The following is an 18,950-nucleotide window of genomic DNA, read 5'->3' as shown; positions in this document are numbered from 1 at the left end:
GGGGAGACAGTGCAAGTTCCCTTCCCTGTGCAGTCAGTGTAGCCCTGCTTTGCTCAGGCCCTGATCCCTCTCTGGGCCCCATACGCCCCACAGCTCTGCTACCCATGGAGGGAGATATCAGCTGCAATAAACCCTGGAGCCAGACTGTGCTGTCTTGTGTCTACCTGCCACCACGACACTGCACACACATACACACACATGGGATGAGTTGGGGTCCCAGGGCCGTGGAGGATGCTGGGGGACACTGTGTTCATGGGAGGGGTCCCATGTGCTGCATCCCCTGTCTGAGACTCGCTCTTTCCTTGCTCTGCTCCATGCCATGGCTGGAAGAGCTGGAGCCCCATCCTCATCCTGCAGTAAGGGCTGGGGGGTCAGGGTGCCCCTGAGGGGCATCAAGTCACCAAAAGGGGGGTTCATGTCATGGGGGATCCATCCCTGGGGCAGTCATAAAATTACATTAATTATAATTATTATAATAATGATATTATTATAAATTGGGTTGGAAAAGACCTTTAAAGGCCATCTAGTCCAACCCCCCTGCCATGAGCAGGGACATCTTCAACCAGATCAGGTTGCTCAGAGCCCCATCCCCATCCCCTGGGTCCCTCGGCAGCCCAGGGCTGTGTGCTGGGGGGTGATGCTTCAATGCTCCAAGGGGTTGGGGACCCCCAGGGTGAGTAGGGCAGCCCCACAGTCCTCAGCCTGGGCTTTCTGCAGCAGGGGCCAGGGGCCGCGGAGCTCCCGGCAGCAGCAGGGCCTTGCATCATGGCCAGTGCTTCCCCACCCTGGAGCGGGTGATGTTGGGTGGCCGGGACATGCCAGGACGTGGCTGGCCATGGGTGACCCACACCTGTGTTTTGGCCAGAGGCCAGGGAGCACCCGGGGCTTGGCAACAGCAGCATCCCCAGTGAGCCGGACCCCTGTTCCCACAACCACCCGTGGCAATGGCGTGAACGTGCTGCCGTGGGACTCTGCCGGGACAGGCACTGGGAGCACTGGGTGCGATGGGAGTGCTGGGTGATGCCCTGTGCATTGATATTTTCCCTGCAACCCCACAGATTTTTTTCTTAAGAAAACTGCCCCAGCATGGCTGTTTGCTCCTGTACGAACATGCTGGAGATGTGGCAATGGTATTTACAGGTTGTAGGTGTTTTTTTAGACGCGGGATTTTACCAGAGCTTTTAACAACCCCTGAACCGAGAGCCAGCATGGGTGAAAACATGTCTCCAGGTGTAGGTGTCAAGGACACATCTCCAGAAAGTGGGGTTCAGATTTGCGAGGAAATAAAGAATATCCTTCCACCACCTCAGCTAATGAGGGGGTGACAGAAACCTTGAACAGAAAGGGACTGATTATGTATACAGCTAAGAATAAGGACATTTTCCCGTGATGCTCGTCCAGGCATTGTGTTTCTAAAGCACATTTTATTATCCAGAGCAGGTATGTTTCAGAAGTACAGAGTTTGCAATGTGTTAGTCTGATTATAATGCAACTAAAATAAAAACAGCTCAAAGGGGAAGAACCCAGCAAGGGAAGCAGAGGAGCTCTGCAAAAGAGGTGAAAGAAGAATCTCTTGGGAGCCCTGCCACCACCCGCTCCACTCCCCCCAGCAAAGGGGCCCGGCAGGACACTGCTCTGGCAACAAGCAGGGCAGGCAGACAGCGATGGAGCCCTAGCAGTAGGTAATGGGTTTGATGAGGATGGCAGAAGCTTTGCAGTTCCTGTTGCACAGGCTGCCCCACGTTATGGCCCCCTTCACGTTCAGTTGTACAGAATAACACGCTGAGTACCACCACCCGCCCCCATAGCTGGAGGCACAGTTCCCACTGTAAGTGTCCAGATCCTGATCTTTTGTGGAGAACTTCATGTTGTCGTGCACAACACTGGGACCTTTTGAGGCCATGGCATCCTCCGCTGTCCCCGAGTATGTTCCCAGCCTCAGCCGGTAGCCTTGGGACTCATCTTCCACACTGAAGAGGCTGTAGTCTGCAAACTTGGTGTTGTTTGCAGCATCCCAGATGACAAACCTGACCTGGTAGACCTTCTGCCTGGAGATCTGATGGATGTACTCAGTGCCCAGCCAGTACTCGGTGTGCACGTTCCCAAAGCCGTACTTGTAGGTGCTCCAGGACTCAGCCCAGGTGATCTCCGTGCTCTGCCGGTTCCTCTGGATGACCGTCCAGCCCCCGTCTGTCACATTCATTTCGCAGTACACCACGATGGGGTGCAGTCCTGTGGGCTGGATGACGTAGATGCCACTGGGGCTGCCAGCGGAGACCTCACTGCAGTCCTTGGGCAAACCTGGGGCAGGAGAGAGGGTGATTTAATAAGACCCTGTGCAACAAGATAGAAGTGAATCCCATAGTCTTCCTGTTGCTGGTTCTGCAAGACAAGACCGAGATGATAACGAGACCTGCATTGCTTGAGGAGCACAGATCATGCAAACACCATCCTCACCTGAGCACACTACACCTGCGTCCTCGTTGTGCACGCAGTTGTGGTCTCCCCAAGCCCGCAGTGAGCACTGAGTGAGGTGCGCCTCCTCCCCATTGCAGTTAACATCATCCAGCCAGATAGTCCCAGATCCTCTCCCGAAATAAGCACTGCCTGGTGCTGATACTGCCTCTCCGCAGCCAAGCTGCCTACACACCACAGAGGCATCTCTCATGTCCCAGCCGTCATCACACACTGTTCCCCACTCATTGCGGTACCAAACCTCCACCCGTCCGGAGCACTGGTTGGAGCCATTCACCAGCCGGAGCTGACCTGCAACATGGAAAAGAACAGTAGAGAGGAGATTTGGAAATGGCAGGGGATGACACCAAAGACAGCTGGAGCCCAGATCAGGAGGTATTCTCTGGCTCAAGAAGTGTAGTCCATGCAGTAATATGTCAGGCCTTTACACCTCTGGGCCTTTACTCCTGGCTGGGAAAGGAGCCTTTTTCTTCTGAAGCCTCCATTTCCAACTATTTCTGGTGTTTTGTTGCCCCAGAGACTGGGCATGGGTTTGCCATGTTTTCCCTCAGCCAAGTGGACATCAGCCATCCTCTCCCACCACTGCAGGAGCTGTGTTTCGCTGTCCTGGGACCATGAGTACCCCAGTAGTAAGGCTGAGGGTGAGACAGGGAGTGGTGCAGTCTGGTGAAGTACCCTCAGACAAGGGTATTTCGCAGGAGAAAACCGCTTCTCTAGTTCTTAGCCATGGGACAAGCAAAACAGCTGGGGATGCTGGTGGCAGGAGATCCCTTCCTTTCTTCTGCATCCTTCCCACTGACTGTCCCTACTGGCCTCCTACAGGGCAGGGGATGTGTGAGGAGGGACAGCCTTGGCTTTGGGAGAGGATCAGAGCAAACCCTCTGGACTTCTCCACACCTACACATGAGCAGAAAGGCCCGTGACTGCAAGGTCCCATGTCCACACCCACCAGACGTTTGAGGAAGGGCAGGTGACACTTGCTGGGGCATGTATCTCTCTTGAGGTATACTGGGGCTCTGCTGAGAGCTTGAGGGGTTGGAAGATGCCCTCCCTGACAGCCCGCTCTGGGGTGGTCCTAGCTGAGTCCTGCTGGCAGAGATGGAGACCTTCCATGTACCTACCGTTCACTAATGAGTTCCAAGCAGACACGGTGTTATTCAAGACAGATTGATTGAAGAGGGACAGTCTTTGGACACTCCCGGTGAGATGTGGGGCAGGCAGGGACAACACACAGGCAAGGAGCAGGAGAGGAGTGCACTGGGAAGCTGGGAGAGGAAGGGACAAGATAAGAATCAAATACAGCATCCCACTGACAGAGCAAAACGTGCAACGGGGAACCAGCTGCAGTGAGGTGAAACAGCTGCAAGTCACCCCAAACCCACGAGGACGGCATGGGGTTGCCTTTCTGACATGAACCTTATAGCCGGACTCCTTCTTGTCCCCAAGCTTGGTGCCAGAGCCTAAGGTGCCAGGGAAATTTGGGGAGCAAAGTCAAGGGATAACAAAAGAGTCCTTTGCAGATCAGAAGAAACTTTACCAAAGTGTTTATCCTTAAGCACAAACTTTAACAGAAACCTTGTGGAATACTTTCTGCCCCTCCAGCTCACTAAACAGCTATATGGTATTCCCTCAGACTTTCCACTAGACTCTGGAAAATCCAAAGAAAAAAAACAAGTTGTGATCAAATAAAAATAATAATGTTATTCAACTTAATTATAATAATAGTTATCCCACAATTAAAATCTGAACATTCATTTAAAGATGGTATCACAGCTGAACCTCTGGGGGTTACAGCAGTGTTGGATTGTGAAACATCTGGCTTTTGGACACCTTGCAATGATGCACCTTTGATAGCAATTGGAAACCTATGCTTTTCATACACCAGTAAATTCAATCTGACATTTTTAACACATTTACACTTAGATTTATGACTCCACTGGGCTAGAACTAAAGCGCAGTTACAGTCTGCTAGACATGAACCTGTCCTTTCCCCTGAACCTGTCCCTGCTCTGCTGGGATAAAGGAGCATCCCAAGGAGATGAGTTGCGGCAATGTTTTTCTTTGTTCAGCGTCTTCTTTGCCCCCACTGACCCATTCACATGGGGAAAGGCTACTCTGACCTTCCCTCCGCAGGTTTTTGCCCTCCTGCTCCTGAGCACAGCCCTGGGTAGACCCTGTTTGCAGAGACCTGCCCTCTCTTTGCCTGGACCCTGAGCCTCTCTGGAGCTCTCCCCGCTGCACTCACAGTGATGCAAGGTGGAGACAACCCCGGTCCCTCCATCCAGAGCGGCGCGGTGACCGGGTCTGCAGGATGGCCAGCAGGTCTGCACCCATCAAGTATGACCCAGCACTGGTCTGATCCTCCTCTGCTCCCCGTTCCCTGGGACAGGGCAGCATGCAGATTCCCTCTCCCCCAACCTGACCCCTCCTGAGCTCTCCTCTGCCATGACACAGCCCAGAGAGTTGCACTGAGGGCAGACCCAGAGACTTGCATGTCATAGAATCATAGAATGGTTTGGGTTGGAAGGGACCTTAAAGACCATCTAGTTCCACCCCCCTGCCCTGGGCAGGGACACCTTCCACCAGCCCAGGTGGCCCAAAGCCCCGTCCAACCTGGCCTTGAACCCCTCCAGTCATAGGGCAGCCACAGCTTCTCTGGGCAACTTGTTCCAGTGCCTCACCACCCTCACAGTCAAGAATTTCTTCCTTATAGCTAGTATAAATTGTCCTTCTTTTAGTTCAAAGCCATTATCCCTTGTCCTATCGCAACAGGACCTGTTAAAAAGTCTGTCCCCTTGTTTCCTGTAGCCCATTTAGGTACTGGAGGGGACTCTAAGGTCTTCCCAGAGCCTTCTCTTCTCCAGGCTAAACACCCCCAACTCTCCCAGCCTGTCCTCACAGCAGAGGTGATCCAGCCCTCTGATCATCTTTGTGGCTTCCTCTGGACCTCCTCCAGCAGGTCCATGTCCTTCTTATGCTGGGGGCTCCATCCCTCACAAACCTTCTCCCTTGCCCTGGGAGGAGCAGCATGGACCTTGAGTCTGCCCCTGCTTTCTGCCCTGTGTCATGTCCTGCCTCTGTGGTAAGTCCTCCATCCATGGGAGCAAACGGGTGGCACTGCCGGGGTGGAGGCTCTCAACATCCCCTCCACCAGCACTGCTTCTGGGGGTCCACGGGCCGGGGAACCCACCCTGCCCTGCTCCCCACGCTCACACTCACCCATGCCGACTCCACGGGGACACTTGGGGTGTTCAGAAAGTTACTGTAGATATGCTTTGAGTCACAAGATTTATAGCTGCGCAGTGCCAGGGGAGGAGTGCAGCTGACACTGCTGCTGCTGGTCCTGTCCTGTTCTCGTCTCGGGGCGTGTTAACGAGCTGCTGGTAATAGGGCTGTAACCTCATTGGGCATTTCCCCGCAGCAGGGGATGTTCATCTGCTCTGATAAGAGCCCTTATCAGGACCTGAGCAAATACAGCCCAGGAGTGGCAAAGGCATCCAGGCACTTCCCATGTGTCAAGCAGGACTTTTCCTGGATATGCCACCAACAGGCGTTGGGAGACATTTGCTGAGCTCCTTCCTGTCAGGGCACAACACTGGAGACACAGCCCCACTCATCACACAGCTGAGCAGGGTCCAGGGTCCCTCCTGTCGGATCTCTGCTGAGATGGACAGGAGCTGGATGGAACAAACCAGCACCATGGAAGACAGGGATGTTTCTGCTTTTTCTGGAGCAAACACATCGCATGGCTCAATAGCGGTTGTAGGCATGAAGCAGAACCAAGCAATGGTGGCAACTGTCCAGCTTGTCACGTCCAGGGATCATGCCAGGACTGGGCCAGTTGAAACGTGAGACTATTTCTGTCTGAGTTTCAGATGAAAGCAGGGACATCTGGTCCTGGGAAAATCTCCCACCTCTTCCAACTCAGAGTGCAGAAATTGTGGGGTCCACAGCATGTCCTCTGCACCAAGCAGCCGTGAGCCACCAGTCATCACTGTGCAAGGGCCCTACTACCTACAGTACAACTTACGGTGACAAATGACACTTCTTGCCCAAGCCAGCTTTGAGCTATGGTTGCAAAACAATACTGAAAAAAACCTTTTCCAAAGTGTCACATTTGAAAAATAACTGAATAATACCAGCAGCTGCAAAATGTCACCTACTGAGAGAGCAAGAGTTTCAGAAGAGATGGGGCATTCCCCAGCAAGGCTGAGATGAATGTGAAGGTGAAACACAAGTTATATTGCTCGCACGGAGAAGTCCAGGTTACCCCGAGACACTTGCAGAGTTACTCTTGGACACTAACTTGCAGGCTCAGCCATTGGAGCAGGGCAAACAGGGAGATAACCAGGATTTCCAAAAAAGTTAATACATGAATCAAGAAAGTAGAAGACTTTTGTCCCCACATACTATGCCTGTTGCATGATATTTCAAAAACATTTTCTCTCGTTTCTGCAGAGATGTGATGCTTGGACTGTTACCCTGGGAGGGATGGGATGCTATCCCATTCCCAGCATTTCTGTTTCATGACAGGTCCGTGTAAATGCCACAACTGCAGCCCCCGAGGTGGCCACAAAGCCATGCTGAGCTCATAGGGGTCCTGTCTGAGAAGTTGGGGGTGTCTGACCTGTGAAGTGGGGTATCACCAAGCAGACGATGCTCTTTCAGAGCTCTGAACAGACACTGTGGACCCACGGGTGTTGCTCACTGCCGGGATGGACCCACACACGCAGACCTCCCCTGCACCTCCTGACAGCAGAGCTCACCCAGATGTTGCTGAAGCAGCTTCATGGCAGTGTGGAGCTGCCTGAATACCAACACAAAGCAGCAGCCAGCAGCCACAGCCTCCCCATCCCCCCCAGGGTGCAGGCACGGAGCAGGGGCAGCCTGGGGCAGCGAGCAGGCAGGAGGCAGCTGCCAGCACCGCCGGGATGCCCTCGTGTCGGCGTGGGCTTATTGAACAGCCGCTGCATGCTACTAGCAAGCTGTTCTCCACCAGTTTTATGGACATTTGTTTCTAAGCAGATATTTCTACCTCCCGCTCTTTGACTTTTTTCTTTTCCTTATTGGCCTCTGGAGCATCTGCAAGATGGGAAATGTTTGTCTTCCAGCTGTGAGATGAGAGTGGTGTTTTCTTTTCCCAGAAGAAATCTCAAAGCACATCCCGAGTAAAGAAAACACTAAGATCTATGGTGTCATGTACCTGTACACACTGATAAAATTTTACTGCAATGAATATGTCACTTTTGGTGCCTATTTCTAGCATTATAAACTAGGATTAAGTTTGTGTAAAGCAAATATTAACGTGCCAGCAAGACTGAACTCAAAGATCTAATATCATCCAAGTATGGGCAAGAAAGAAGTTCTTGTAATAGCTGATAAACTCTATCTCCACGTTCCCCAGGAGAAAGGGGCCTTGGGTTTCCATTTCATTGATGCAGAAACCTTTTCCTCCTTTTTGGTTTCAGTAGCTTCAATACCTGCAAGTGAAGGTACCAAAAAACACTATTTATGAACACTTTGCTGCTTGCTGAACCCTAAGGCTGAAGCCAGGGCTTTCCTGGTGTATTTGCATTTGCTTTTGCATAAGTATTGGTGATCTTTCCTCTGACCATCATCCTTTCCTTCTGCTGCTTGGCCAGTTTGCTCTGCCCCTGTTGCTGCCTGTGCTCATGCAGGAGCTCCAGCTCCCTCATCCTTTCCTCCAACATTGCTGGGGAATTTGAGGCTCTTCCAGGATTTTTGAGCAGTGAAAAGGTAGCCACTGACTCTTGGGGATATCACACCATCCAATCCGCTTCCATTTGCTTTCATCCAGGCCTGTTACAAGCACTTTGCAGGTAACAGAGAATGTCTGGAGGAAGGAAGACTTTCCCTTAGTTGAAGAAGAACAAGTTAGAGATCAGTTAAGTAAAGTCAACATCCACAAGTCCATGGGGCCTGATGGGATGCACCCATGAGTGCTTAGGGAGCTGTTGGAAGTCATTGCTGGGCCACTCTACTCTCCATCATCTTTGAAAGGTCCTGGAGAACAGGCATGGTTCCTGAGGTCTGGAGGAAAGCCAGTGTCACTCCAGTCTTCAAAAAGGGCAAGAAGGATGACCCGGGAAACTACAGGCCAGTCAGCCTTACCTCCATCCCTGGAAAGATGGTGGAACAGCTTGTTCTGGGCATCATCTCCAAGCATCTGGAGGAAAAGGTTATCAGAAGTAGTCAACATGGATTCACCAAGGGGAAGTCATGTGTGACTAATCTGAGAGTCTTCTGCAATGGCATGACTGGATAGATAGATGAGGGGAGGGCAGTGGACGTTGTCTACCTTGACTTCAGCAAGGCTTTTCACACTGTCTCCCACATCATCCTCACAGGAAAGCTTAGGAAGTGTGGATGAAAGGACAGCGGGGTGGATTGAGAACTGGCTGACAGATAGAGCGCAGAGGGTTGTGGTTAGTGGTGCAGAGTCTAGTTGGAGGTGAGTAACAAGTGGTGTCCCTCAGGGGTCAGTACTGGGTCCAGTCCTGTTCAATATATTCATCAATGATCTGGATGAAGGGACAGAGTGCACCATCAGCAAGTTTGCTGATGACACAAAACTGAGAGGGGTGGCTGACACACTGGAAGGCTGTGCTGCATACAGCATGACCTGGACAGGCTGGAGAGTTGGGTGGAGAGAAACCTTATGAAATTCAACAAGGGCAAGTGTAGGGTACTGCACCTGGGGAGGAATAACCCCATGCACCAGTACAGGTTGGGGGCTGACATGCTGGAGAGCAGCTCTGTGGAAAGGGACCTGGGAGTCCTGGTGGACAACAGGACGACCATGAGCCAGCAATGTGCCCTGGTGGCCAAGAAGGCCAATGGTATTTTGGGGTTCATCAAGAAGAGTGCGGCTAGCAGGTGGAGGGAGGTCATCCTCCCCCTCTGCTCTGCCCTGGGGAGGCCACATCTGGAGTGTTGCGTCCAATTCTGGGCTCCCTGGTTCAAGGACAGGGGAGGAGAGGGTCCAGCAAAGGGCTACAAAGATGATTGGAGGACTGGAGCATCTTTCTTGTGAGGAAAGGCTGAGGGACTTGGGGCTTTTTAGCCTGGAGAAAACTGAGGGGGGATCTTATCAATACTTAAAGGGAGGGTGCCAGGAGGATGGGAATAGTCTTTTTTCAGTGGTGCCCAGTGACAGGACAAGATGCAACGGGCACAAACTTGAGCATAGGAAGTTCCATCTTAACATGAGGAGGGCCTTCTCTGCTGTGAGGGTGGCAGAGCAGTGGCACAGGCTGCCCAGAGAGGTGGGGGAGTCTCCCACTCTGGAGCCATTCCAAACCCGCCTGGACACCGTCCTGTGCAACTGCTGGAGGTGCCCCTGCTCTGGCAGGGGATGGGAGTGGGGGCACTCCAGAGGTCCCTTCTAACCCTGACCATTCTTTGATTCTGTGATTCTGTGATTTTGCTTTCCCCTTTCCATGTCAGACCAAGCCAGTGGCTGACGTGTTCCCCTTCCCACCATGTGGTTGGGGCTCACGCAGGCACTGCTGGAAAGTTCACCTGAGCAGGGACCATCCCCGCACTGCCATAAATGAGACCAATGAGGTGACAGACCACTAGCGTGGGGCAGAGCAAGCAGGAGGATGCTGATGCTCTCCTGCATCCCACCAGCAGCAGCCAGTGCCTGGGTGACATTTGCTGCTGAGCAGAGCAAGCTGGTAACAACCACCTGCCCTGCAAAACTGCTTCCCAACCCCAAACCTGCATGCAGAGGGGATAGAGCAGGTGAAAAGGATCTTCCTGACCCCTGCCAGTGACAGCTGGTGCTCTGAAATGTGGGACTAATTAAAATCCACCATGTACAAAGCAAACAAAGATGGTCAGCAAAGGCTGGGACACTCCAGGCTTTCTTTTCCTAGCCTGTGTGGACTTTCTGCTTCCATGCAGAAATCCCAGAGTTGCATCTGGCCATTAAACCAGGAGGCCACTGGCCTCTTCCCCTACTAAAAATCCAAGGTTACCACTAGCCCCTGCACTGTCCTAGTCTCTGTCCCATGTGGTTCAAGCCTCATCATGTGAACAAGGCTCCTGCTCCTGCTCCTGCTCCTGGTTGTCACTGTGGTGCTCTGCAGGGAGGGAAGAGGCACCCAGCAGTGCACTCAATCCTGTGCTGACACTGGCAGAAAACCCGACCCTGCAGCCCCGGTCGCAGCTGGGGGCAGGAATGGGCAGAAGGACCTTGTGCAAGGTGCTCCTGGTGTGAACTACAAGACCAAAACACCTCACAGTTGTCAAGAGGCTGAGCCGCTTCCCCATGACTGTCTGGGGCCAGGGGACCTTCAAGGCTGATAGGACCCCCTGAGAACCAGCTACCAGAAATCAGACTTCCCAACAGCCGAGACCCCAGTGGCTCCCACCGCAGGCAGAAGTCACATCTTGTTCCCCTGAGAACCCAGCACAGCACCTTCCCATGTTGGCGTAGCTCCTCTCTCCCCTTCAGAGCATGCCTTCTGTCCCACTGTGAGCCCAAAGGATGATGTGAGACACAGCAGGTACAATGTCACCTAACTGCAAAGTCCTGATTTCCTCCTAAATGCTCTCAAGACACAATGTGACCATTGACAGGAGTTAAAAGGAAAACAGATATGCATAAGCGCTGGACCACTGTGTAAATTTGTCATCAAGAAAGAAATTGCTCAAAAAGGAGGGATTTAATGGCTAGCTGTCATGGTTTTAGTTGGGATAGAGTTAACTTTTTTCCTAGCAGCTGGTGTAGTGCTGTGTTTTGGATTTGGGATGAGGAATACTGTTGGTAGCGCACTGGTGGTTTCAGTTGCTGCTGAGCAGTCAAGGGCTCCTCACACCTCCCTGCCAGCGGTGGGCCGGGGGGCACAAGGAGCTGGGAGGGGACACAGGTGGGACAGCTGTCCCCAGCTGACCACAGGGATGTCCCACCCCATGCGACGTCGTGCTCAGTACGTAAAGCTGGGGAAGAAGATGGAAGGGGGGACATTTGGAGGGATGGCGTTTGTCTTCCCAAGTCACCATTACGCGTATGTAAAGCTGGGGAAGAAGATGGAAGGGGGGACATTTGGAGGGATGGCGTTTGTCTTCCCAAGTCACCATTACGCGTGACGGAGCCCAGCTGTCCTGGGGCTGGCTGAACACCCACCTGCCATGGGACGTGGTGAATGAATTCCTTGTTTTGCTTTGCTCGCGTGTGCAGCTTTTGCTTTACTTATTAAGCTGTCTTTATCTCAACCCACAAGTTTTTTTCTCACTTTTCCAGTTCTCTCCCCCATCCAAACCAAGGGAGAGAGTGAGTGGCTGCATGGTTCTAGCTGCCAGCTGGGGTTAAACCATGACACTAGCAAACATGGACCAAGAAACATAATCCTCTGAATGGCTTCATGGCTGCTGGTGAGCAGCAGACATGTTGTGCAGCGATGCCATCTTCTGCCTCCAGCCATCGGTGAGCTGAAACCTGGGAGCCCGCTCTGCAAACAGCCACAGTGGGCCCAGGGACGCACTGCTCTTGGCTGTCAATCTTCAAAAACCCAGACTTTATTGCCACAGATGAACTAATCAGCAAGCCAAGAATGAAATTGTTTTTACAGGGTACCTCCGCACTGTTTATTTAAACCACTGCAATGATTTAACACTGATGGGGAAGGAGAGTCCCTGGTCTGCCACGGGGAATCTGCATCCATGAAATTTCAGCCTGGGGAGAGGCTGGGATTGTTAGGAGCCACCCTGCAGGTAGGTCAGGTCATTACTGATCTCATCAGCACTTTGTGCACTGCAAGTACAGCAAGTCCTCAGAAAAAACGGGCTCAAGGAGTTCACAGTGCGTAGAAGCAGATATCATGGACAGTCTTTAGCAGAGACAGGTTTGAACATGGCTTTTGAAAGGTGGCATTGGCACTGGACTGAATGTGACAAGAGCTGTTCAGGGGGAATTTTATTGGAGTTAAAATTAAAAATGTTACCAAAATTCTTTAATTGCATCCCTTTTTCACCCGTATTCATATCCATATGTAACAGTTTTGCTGAGCTTTGGTACCTCCTCGGTGTTCCCAGCACCTGCACATCAGCTGTGCTCTCCTCACATGGGGCCAAGTCTTCTCCCTGACCAGGTTTGTGAGTGTCACCCCTCGGCACAGTGCGCACAAGGTCACATGGGTTCACGGGGACAAAACACAAGCACATTTGAGTTTGCCAGCATTATCGGTAAAATACAGCTCATCAGACATATAAATCAGACATATAAAATCCTTTATATTCCAAACCCAAGGATGGAAGAAATAAGATGATACAGATGTCTTCATATCATCCCAGGGCCAGCCTCCAAACAGGCACTTCTAACACGCTTTTACTTTCAAGCCAGTGAATTTTCATATGCACTCACAGCATGTGCAGCCCCACAGCGACGTGGGTGCCAGGTTTTATCAGTTCAGCAGAACATCATTTGCTTTACAGTGCTACAACACTCGATTACAGTGTCCTCTCCCCTCTGCCCACAGATAGGAAATATTTTGAGGTCAAGGCTACTTGTCTCGTGAAATACCTTCCCAGGTGCTAGGCAGCAAAATTACTTTTCTTTTTACCCTGGCCTAACAATTTGGCTATGGCCATGGCTACAGGCTTGGGAGGGCTCAGCCAAGCAGCTACTGCCCCATCCTGGTTCCTGCATCTCAGGAGCCCACAGGTACCCTGCAGGCTGGCCTTTGCCTCAGGACGGTTTCAGCAGTGCCACGGACCAGCCCCATGGTCCTGCAGTCGCAAGATGTGGTGGGTGGCCTGGGAGAGGGCCCGGATCTCAGGAGACCTGAAGCAATTCCTCAGCAGGGGCATGGACACCATGCCAGGAGGAGGCACTGTGTCTATTAGCTGGGGTCACCAAGCTTCCCCAAAAAGGGAAAACCAATTAAACAGCAGCTTGATATTGTCTCCTCTTGGCCAATGCTGAGTGCTGCAGTAAGAGGTGTGTGACTTGGCCCTAGGATGGGTGTCTCCTCGCCCCTCTCAATTCCTTGGTCATGGAAACAGAGTGCACTTGAAGGAGCTTCCCTGTCCGCTCCACAGTTTATATCAAGTGCTTCTTTTAGACCACAGCAAGTAGGGATCAGCAAAGAGAGGGGAGAGGACCCCTTCTCAAAGAGACCCTTGGGTGCCAAAGGAAAGGTGCTGTGGTCAGGTGCAAAGGCCACCTCCAGGAGCAGAGGTGGCCACAGCTCCCTACTTCTTGTCCACCTGGGTACAAAAGAGGCCCCAGCACCTGCAGGATGCCTCACAGCTGCAGCTGACCCCAGGGATGGGTTTCCCCTTGGTGACGCTCAGCTGTGAGCAGATATTTCCTGGCCAGGAATTTTGGAGGGTTGGGGTTGAGCTGTTGAGCAGGGTTTGCCCATTGCACACTTCTGCAGTGCGGCTGCCTGTGCCGTGGTGCCTGCCCCAAGCCCCTGGGTCAGGAGCTACAGAAATCTTGTAATGGGGATGGCATTATCAGCTCCAATAGTGAAACAGTGATTGAAAACATTTAAGTATGTATATTCGCGTCTGGGATGGCCATCTACTGCAGTGTCCCTGAAAACAGTACCTGAGGACTGGCACTTTGGTACCAGGGACGGTGCTGCCCCTGGCACAAGCCTGTTCAGAGGGCAGGCTGCCGACAGACCCTCCTGTTTTAGCAAGACTGCCAGCCTAAAAACACGCTCCAGGCTTGCAGGTACAGAGAAAAGCCAGAGCCTTTTGGTCCAGTTCAACAGCTCGCTGATGTTGGAAAGAAAGTAGAGTCCAGCTGGATTAACTTCAGGTTAGAGTTTGAAAAGGAGGGGTGACAATGGCACACCTGGGGGATGCCTTGCCATTACTGGCAGAGAAAGAGCATCTGCAGGTGTCTCCATGGGGTCTGCACCCATCGCAACGTGCTAGGAGCCAGGAGTTGGGCAGTGCTTGCTGCCACACTGGCAGAGCGTCAGCGATGCTTGTGCTGTTTCAGGACATCCCCTGGCAGCCCTGTGTGAACTGTGGCACGTGATGGGGTCGGGTTTTTCCTGCCACTGGACCCCTGTGAGCTCATTGGGTTCTGCTCTGCCCACCCCATCAGACATGGACGTCATTGGGTTCTGCTCTGCCCACCCCATCAGACATGGACGTCACTGCACCACGAGGCAGGCGGCCATCTCCATTGGAGGTGACTGAATGAAACCAGTCAGGGAAAACTGTGACAGAAAGTTTAGCACAGTCTCCTTGGAATATATCAAAGCAGCGTCAGTCATCTAATAGGATAAGTAACGTAAGCTGTGTTGCACAAAGAGGAGCATTAATGGGATATCTCTTTATGCAGCAGACAGTTTGATGTATCTGGGCCACCGCTAACTAATCCTCCCTGAAGTCCCCTCTTTGTGGCTCTTCTGGCTCCCGGATTAATCAGCTCTCTCATTTTGATCTGAGAGCCATGAGGCCATCGGCTGCCTGCAGCTCCAAATGCAAAGCACCGCGGGAGCCCACATCACCCTTCGGGGAGCATCAGTGGGGACAGCACAGTGGCAGCCTCAGCCACCTCCCCAGGGGCTGTGTCCTGCTCTCGGGTCCTGCCTACACACTGCCCAGGGAGCTGGCACTGAGCCTGGCACTGTGTGGTCCAGTGGGCACTGGGGTGCCAGGCAAGCCCTGATTTTGGTTCCTGACAGCTACCTCGTGTGCAGGGGAGGAGCACCTCATGACCCACATGGCCAAAGTCACATTTAGGTTCATAACTCAGGCTCATCCTGACTTTGGAGCACTTGGGGCAGGATTGACTTCTGCTAGTCTGTGAATCCTCTCCAAAACCAAAAGTTGTCCTTGCAGAGAGTCACAGGGCAGGAAAAAGGAGAGGGAAAAAGACTTACAGAGAAGGACTGAAATGCCCTTCTGAAAGAAATCCACAGCAACCTCAGCTGCCTCTGTCTTGGGGGATAACAGGCCAAGTGGCCCTACAAGGACACAAATGTCCTCCAATTTGCACAGCTGAGGCACGAACCAGAGAAAGATTTTACATCAGTGCACAGCTAAGCAAAGCCCTGCACAGAAACAAGCTCTGAGAGCAGCTGCAGGACTTCCCATCAGCAGAGCCATTTGGGTTCTTGCACTCCCCCTTACATGCATTTTGTTCCATCAAACCCCCGTTTCAGCAAGGTGTGACATCCATTTGCGAGAGCAAAACTCATGGCCCAGCAGGGCTTTCTGCTGCAGCCCGCGGTTTTGGTGCAAGCATCAAGGGCTCCAGCTGGGAGGGGCTCACAGGCTTCAAGAAGGGCCAGGGTACTCAGGACCAGGAAAGCAGTGGCAGCAGAGCTGCCGCAGGGCCATGGTGCTACCAGCAGCCTGGAGGAGCAGAATGAGATAACTGGGAGGTCTGAATAGTCATGGGACCTGACTGAGAAACATCACTGCTTAAGGTGTAGGAACACAAGAGGAAACAGTTTTCAAGCGCAGAGCCCGAGAACAGCCGATAGATCAGCAGGACGCTGTGTCCAGGGTTCCCATGTAATTAAAGGTCCATCAAGGGAGGGAGTAAGTGACCCAAAGAAGGGCTTTGCAAATCAGCAGGTCAAACATCTCTGAGTCAAAGCATGTGTTTGGAAGCTGCTGGGAACGTCACTGGTGCAGCATCTCCCCAGGTGCCCTCAGGCCAGGCAAGCTGGGCACAAGCCCCTGCTCAGCACGGTCTGGCCATGAGCTGGACCAGCAGCATGGCCAGCCCAGCAAGACCCACGTGTCACCTCTCCCACTGCTCGCTGGCTCCTTGCTCCTCTGGGTCACCAGCTCCTCAAACTCCCTCTCCAAACACACAAGTACCAGACTTGTAAATCATCTGCTTTTGTCTCTGAAGAGGGAAAATCTGAGAACATCCTCAGAGAGGCGGCTTTATCTCCTCCTTGTATTCAACTCATTTTCTCAAATAAATCCCTTTAGTTCCACCAGGGATTAACAAGAGTTAAAAGCCATTTCAAATGAGTCCAAACACTTCTATTTCCTACATGTACATCTTTCAACTTCAAAACAGCCTGCCAGGGCTTCTTAAACAGCCTTCAGCCTGAGACAGGCATCAAAAGAAGAACTGGCCAGTCAGGAGAGCAGGCTGCCTCCTAAGTTTGCAAAGGAATCATGAGATAACAAATTAATTCCCAAACTGATGTCAACATTTCACGTTGAAAGGGTTTTCTACAGCATCCAGTCTGAAGAGGTTTTTGGGGGTGCATCTGTACATACTGAGATGGCATCTGGCACCAGTCTTCTGCATTTACAAAGAAACATTTGAAATGAAGCTCTTAGCGTTGAAAAAGTTTGAAGACCAATGAAGTTTTCCATCCTTCAGTAGAAAAGCGACCAAGAAATAACTGACAACTCAGTACAGTATTATATAACCATAAACATTTGCAAAGTTTAAAGACTAAAGACTACAAAGCATCTACTAAAGAACAGAATTTCAATAGGGGGATTTTTAGAATTGCTTATGTGATTTTAAAGAGAAAAGGGATGAAGAGGTTTCATTTCCCAAAGGAGTTTATGGCTCTGCAACATGACTGCAACTATCATTTTTTGGAGTGCTGAGCAGAGCATTGTGACAGCACTTTCCACTACAAAGTTCTGTTTCTACCCTAAAAATAATCCTGAGAAGTTTGTTTTCTTGCTTTGAAGGTCAGATCTTTGCCTAGCTGGTTTCTCATGCCAGGGATCTTCTCATGTAAGATGATGCTCTTTTTGGTTGACTCTCTTTGGGCCCAGCTGTCTCCAGTTTTAGAAGCTCTGTTTGCAGCATATTTGTGATCTGAAGTCTTTTTGCAGATGCTCTGCACAGCACCACATCACTAATGTGTGTTGACACCTGATGACTGTTGACAATAAAGCAAAGAAGAATTTTGAAGCTGCAGCCCAGGACCAGCACCTGGGAGGCGATGTCACCGAAATCGGGAATAAACAGCAATGTAGCATTAAGAAGCAGGCATTCTCTTTATTGCAGCACTGGATGCACGGGGCATCACTCCACCCAACTTGCATACCACAGCTTCTAGCTAGACCCTATTCATTGCAATGTAGGCTTTACATATTCATGACAATTATACATAAGAAAATTATTTCATTAACCCCTCCCAGCCGCACATGCACTTTCTTCCTTAGCAGTGGTCCTGAGAGTCCTTGGTGGTTTCTTTCCTCTTCTTGAAGACGCCACCTTGTTATTCTTTGGGTGAGCTTTGTGCTCCGTCCTGCAGATTCCTTTCATATCAGTCTCATAATTGTGCGCTTACCCTCCTAGACTGACTTGTACCAGCCTCCCGCCCCTGCCTTGCGTTACAGTCTATGCTGTCTGCCTTCTTTGCCGTTATCTCTTTTTACACTGTTTTCATTCTGTCTGCAATTTAACCATTTTGGCATCTGCCTGAAAACTCCATTTTTTATCAGTAAGGCACATCGTCTTGTGCCCATAGAGCATTGACTGACGTGTTTGTTGTTTGTCTTTCCTTGAGATAGAACCTAGATGGGTTCAATGATGGATTTCCTCGATGGGTTCAATGTTTTTCTTAGCAAACTGATAATTTGCCATCATACCCACTGTAAAAGTCATTTTATGTGCCTCCTCACAAAGACAAGATTGCAGTAACCCAGAATTAGATCCCAAGTTGTTGTTGGTTATCTCCAGCAGCACCTGTGAAGGGCTGGGCATCAAGGATGGCTCCCAGCACCCTTCCAGCAACTGTGCCCCTTGCTCAGCTCTGCTGTTCCTCCTTTGAGCAGAAAATTGTCCCATTGAGAATGTCACCTCTCTCAGACCAAAGGGCAAGAAAGGTGAATGAGCGTGGGATGGGAGATGGAGAGAAGGCACAGCCCCTGAGCCAGGCTGGAAAGAGGACGGAGAGCCCTGGGTAGGACAAGGGTGACTTGGGGATGCTGGTGAAGGCGAGGGAGGATGGGGACCGAGGGGAAGCATGACAGCAGCTGAGGGCTGGAAGTGGGGCACAGCAGGACGGATGGAACTCCTGGTAGGGGCAGGGGTTGGCAGTGAAGGCAAGGAAGGATGGTTCCCGTCACGAACTCTCCACTTAAAGGCTAAAAGCGCTAGCTGTCACTCCAACTGGGAAGGGGTAGCTGGTGGTCAGGCTCCATTATAGTGGGTTTAATCCTCATAAGGAAGCTTTCACCTGGCTGCGATTAAAGCCTTCAAACTTGGAGGAGCTGAAGCCACACAGACATCCCGTCTCCAGGTCGTCTGTGGTGATACCTCCTTGACAGTAACACTGTCCCATTGTTGAGGTTCACACCATTAACAGGTACCCAGGACACTTGTCTGCTGAGCACAGACTGTCCTTGTTACTGATGGCTCACCAGCCTGGTTTTGGTATCTCACATAACAGGATGGGCCATCAGACTCTACAAAGATAGCCTTCTGCTTCCCAACAGAGCCAAACATACAGCCTATGACTTCGGGTTCCTCTCAAGCCTCAAACCGC

At 51.5% G+C, this 18,950-nt stretch overlaps 2 protein-coding genes across 2 annotated transcripts in view; one reads left to right on the top strand and one right to left on the bottom strand.

The window, feature by feature from the left end:
* Positions 1-1,672: 1,672 nt before the first annotated feature.
* On the bottom strand, positions 1,673-5,698 carry LOC104289875 (fibrinogen-like protein A). The gene is made up of 3 exons (XM_009888890.1): positions 5,695-5,698; positions 2,458-2,766; positions 1,673-2,301 (listed from the first exon to the last, which is right to left on the bottom strand). Exons 1-3 carry the CDS (start codon positions 5,696-5,698, stop codon positions 1,673-1,675), a joined length of 942 nt encoding a protein of 313 aa, XP_009887192.1.
* A 731-nt stretch (positions 5,699-6,429) lies between these two features.
* BAZ1B (bromodomain adjacent to zinc finger domain, 1B) overlaps positions 6,430-18,950 on the top strand; it is a 72,108-nt gene continuing 59,587 nt past the window's right edge. The window contains exon 1 of the mRNA XM_009888889.1: positions 6,430-6,506. Coding sequence (XP_009887191.1) covers positions 6,430-6,506 — 77 coding nt within the window. The remainder of the gene's footprint in view (positions 6,507-18,950) is intronic.

This window comes from Charadrius vociferus, unplaced genomic scaffold (assembly GCF_000708025.1).
Source record: "Charadrius vociferus isolate BGI_N301 unplaced genomic scaffold, ASM70802v2 scaffold636, whole genome shotgun sequence".
Lineage (NCBI taxonomy): Eukaryota > Metazoa > Chordata > Aves > Charadriiformes > Charadriidae > Charadrius > Charadrius vociferus.
The sequence above is the reverse complement of the archived record's forward strand: the minus strand, read 5'-3'. Positions and strand labels throughout refer to the sequence as shown.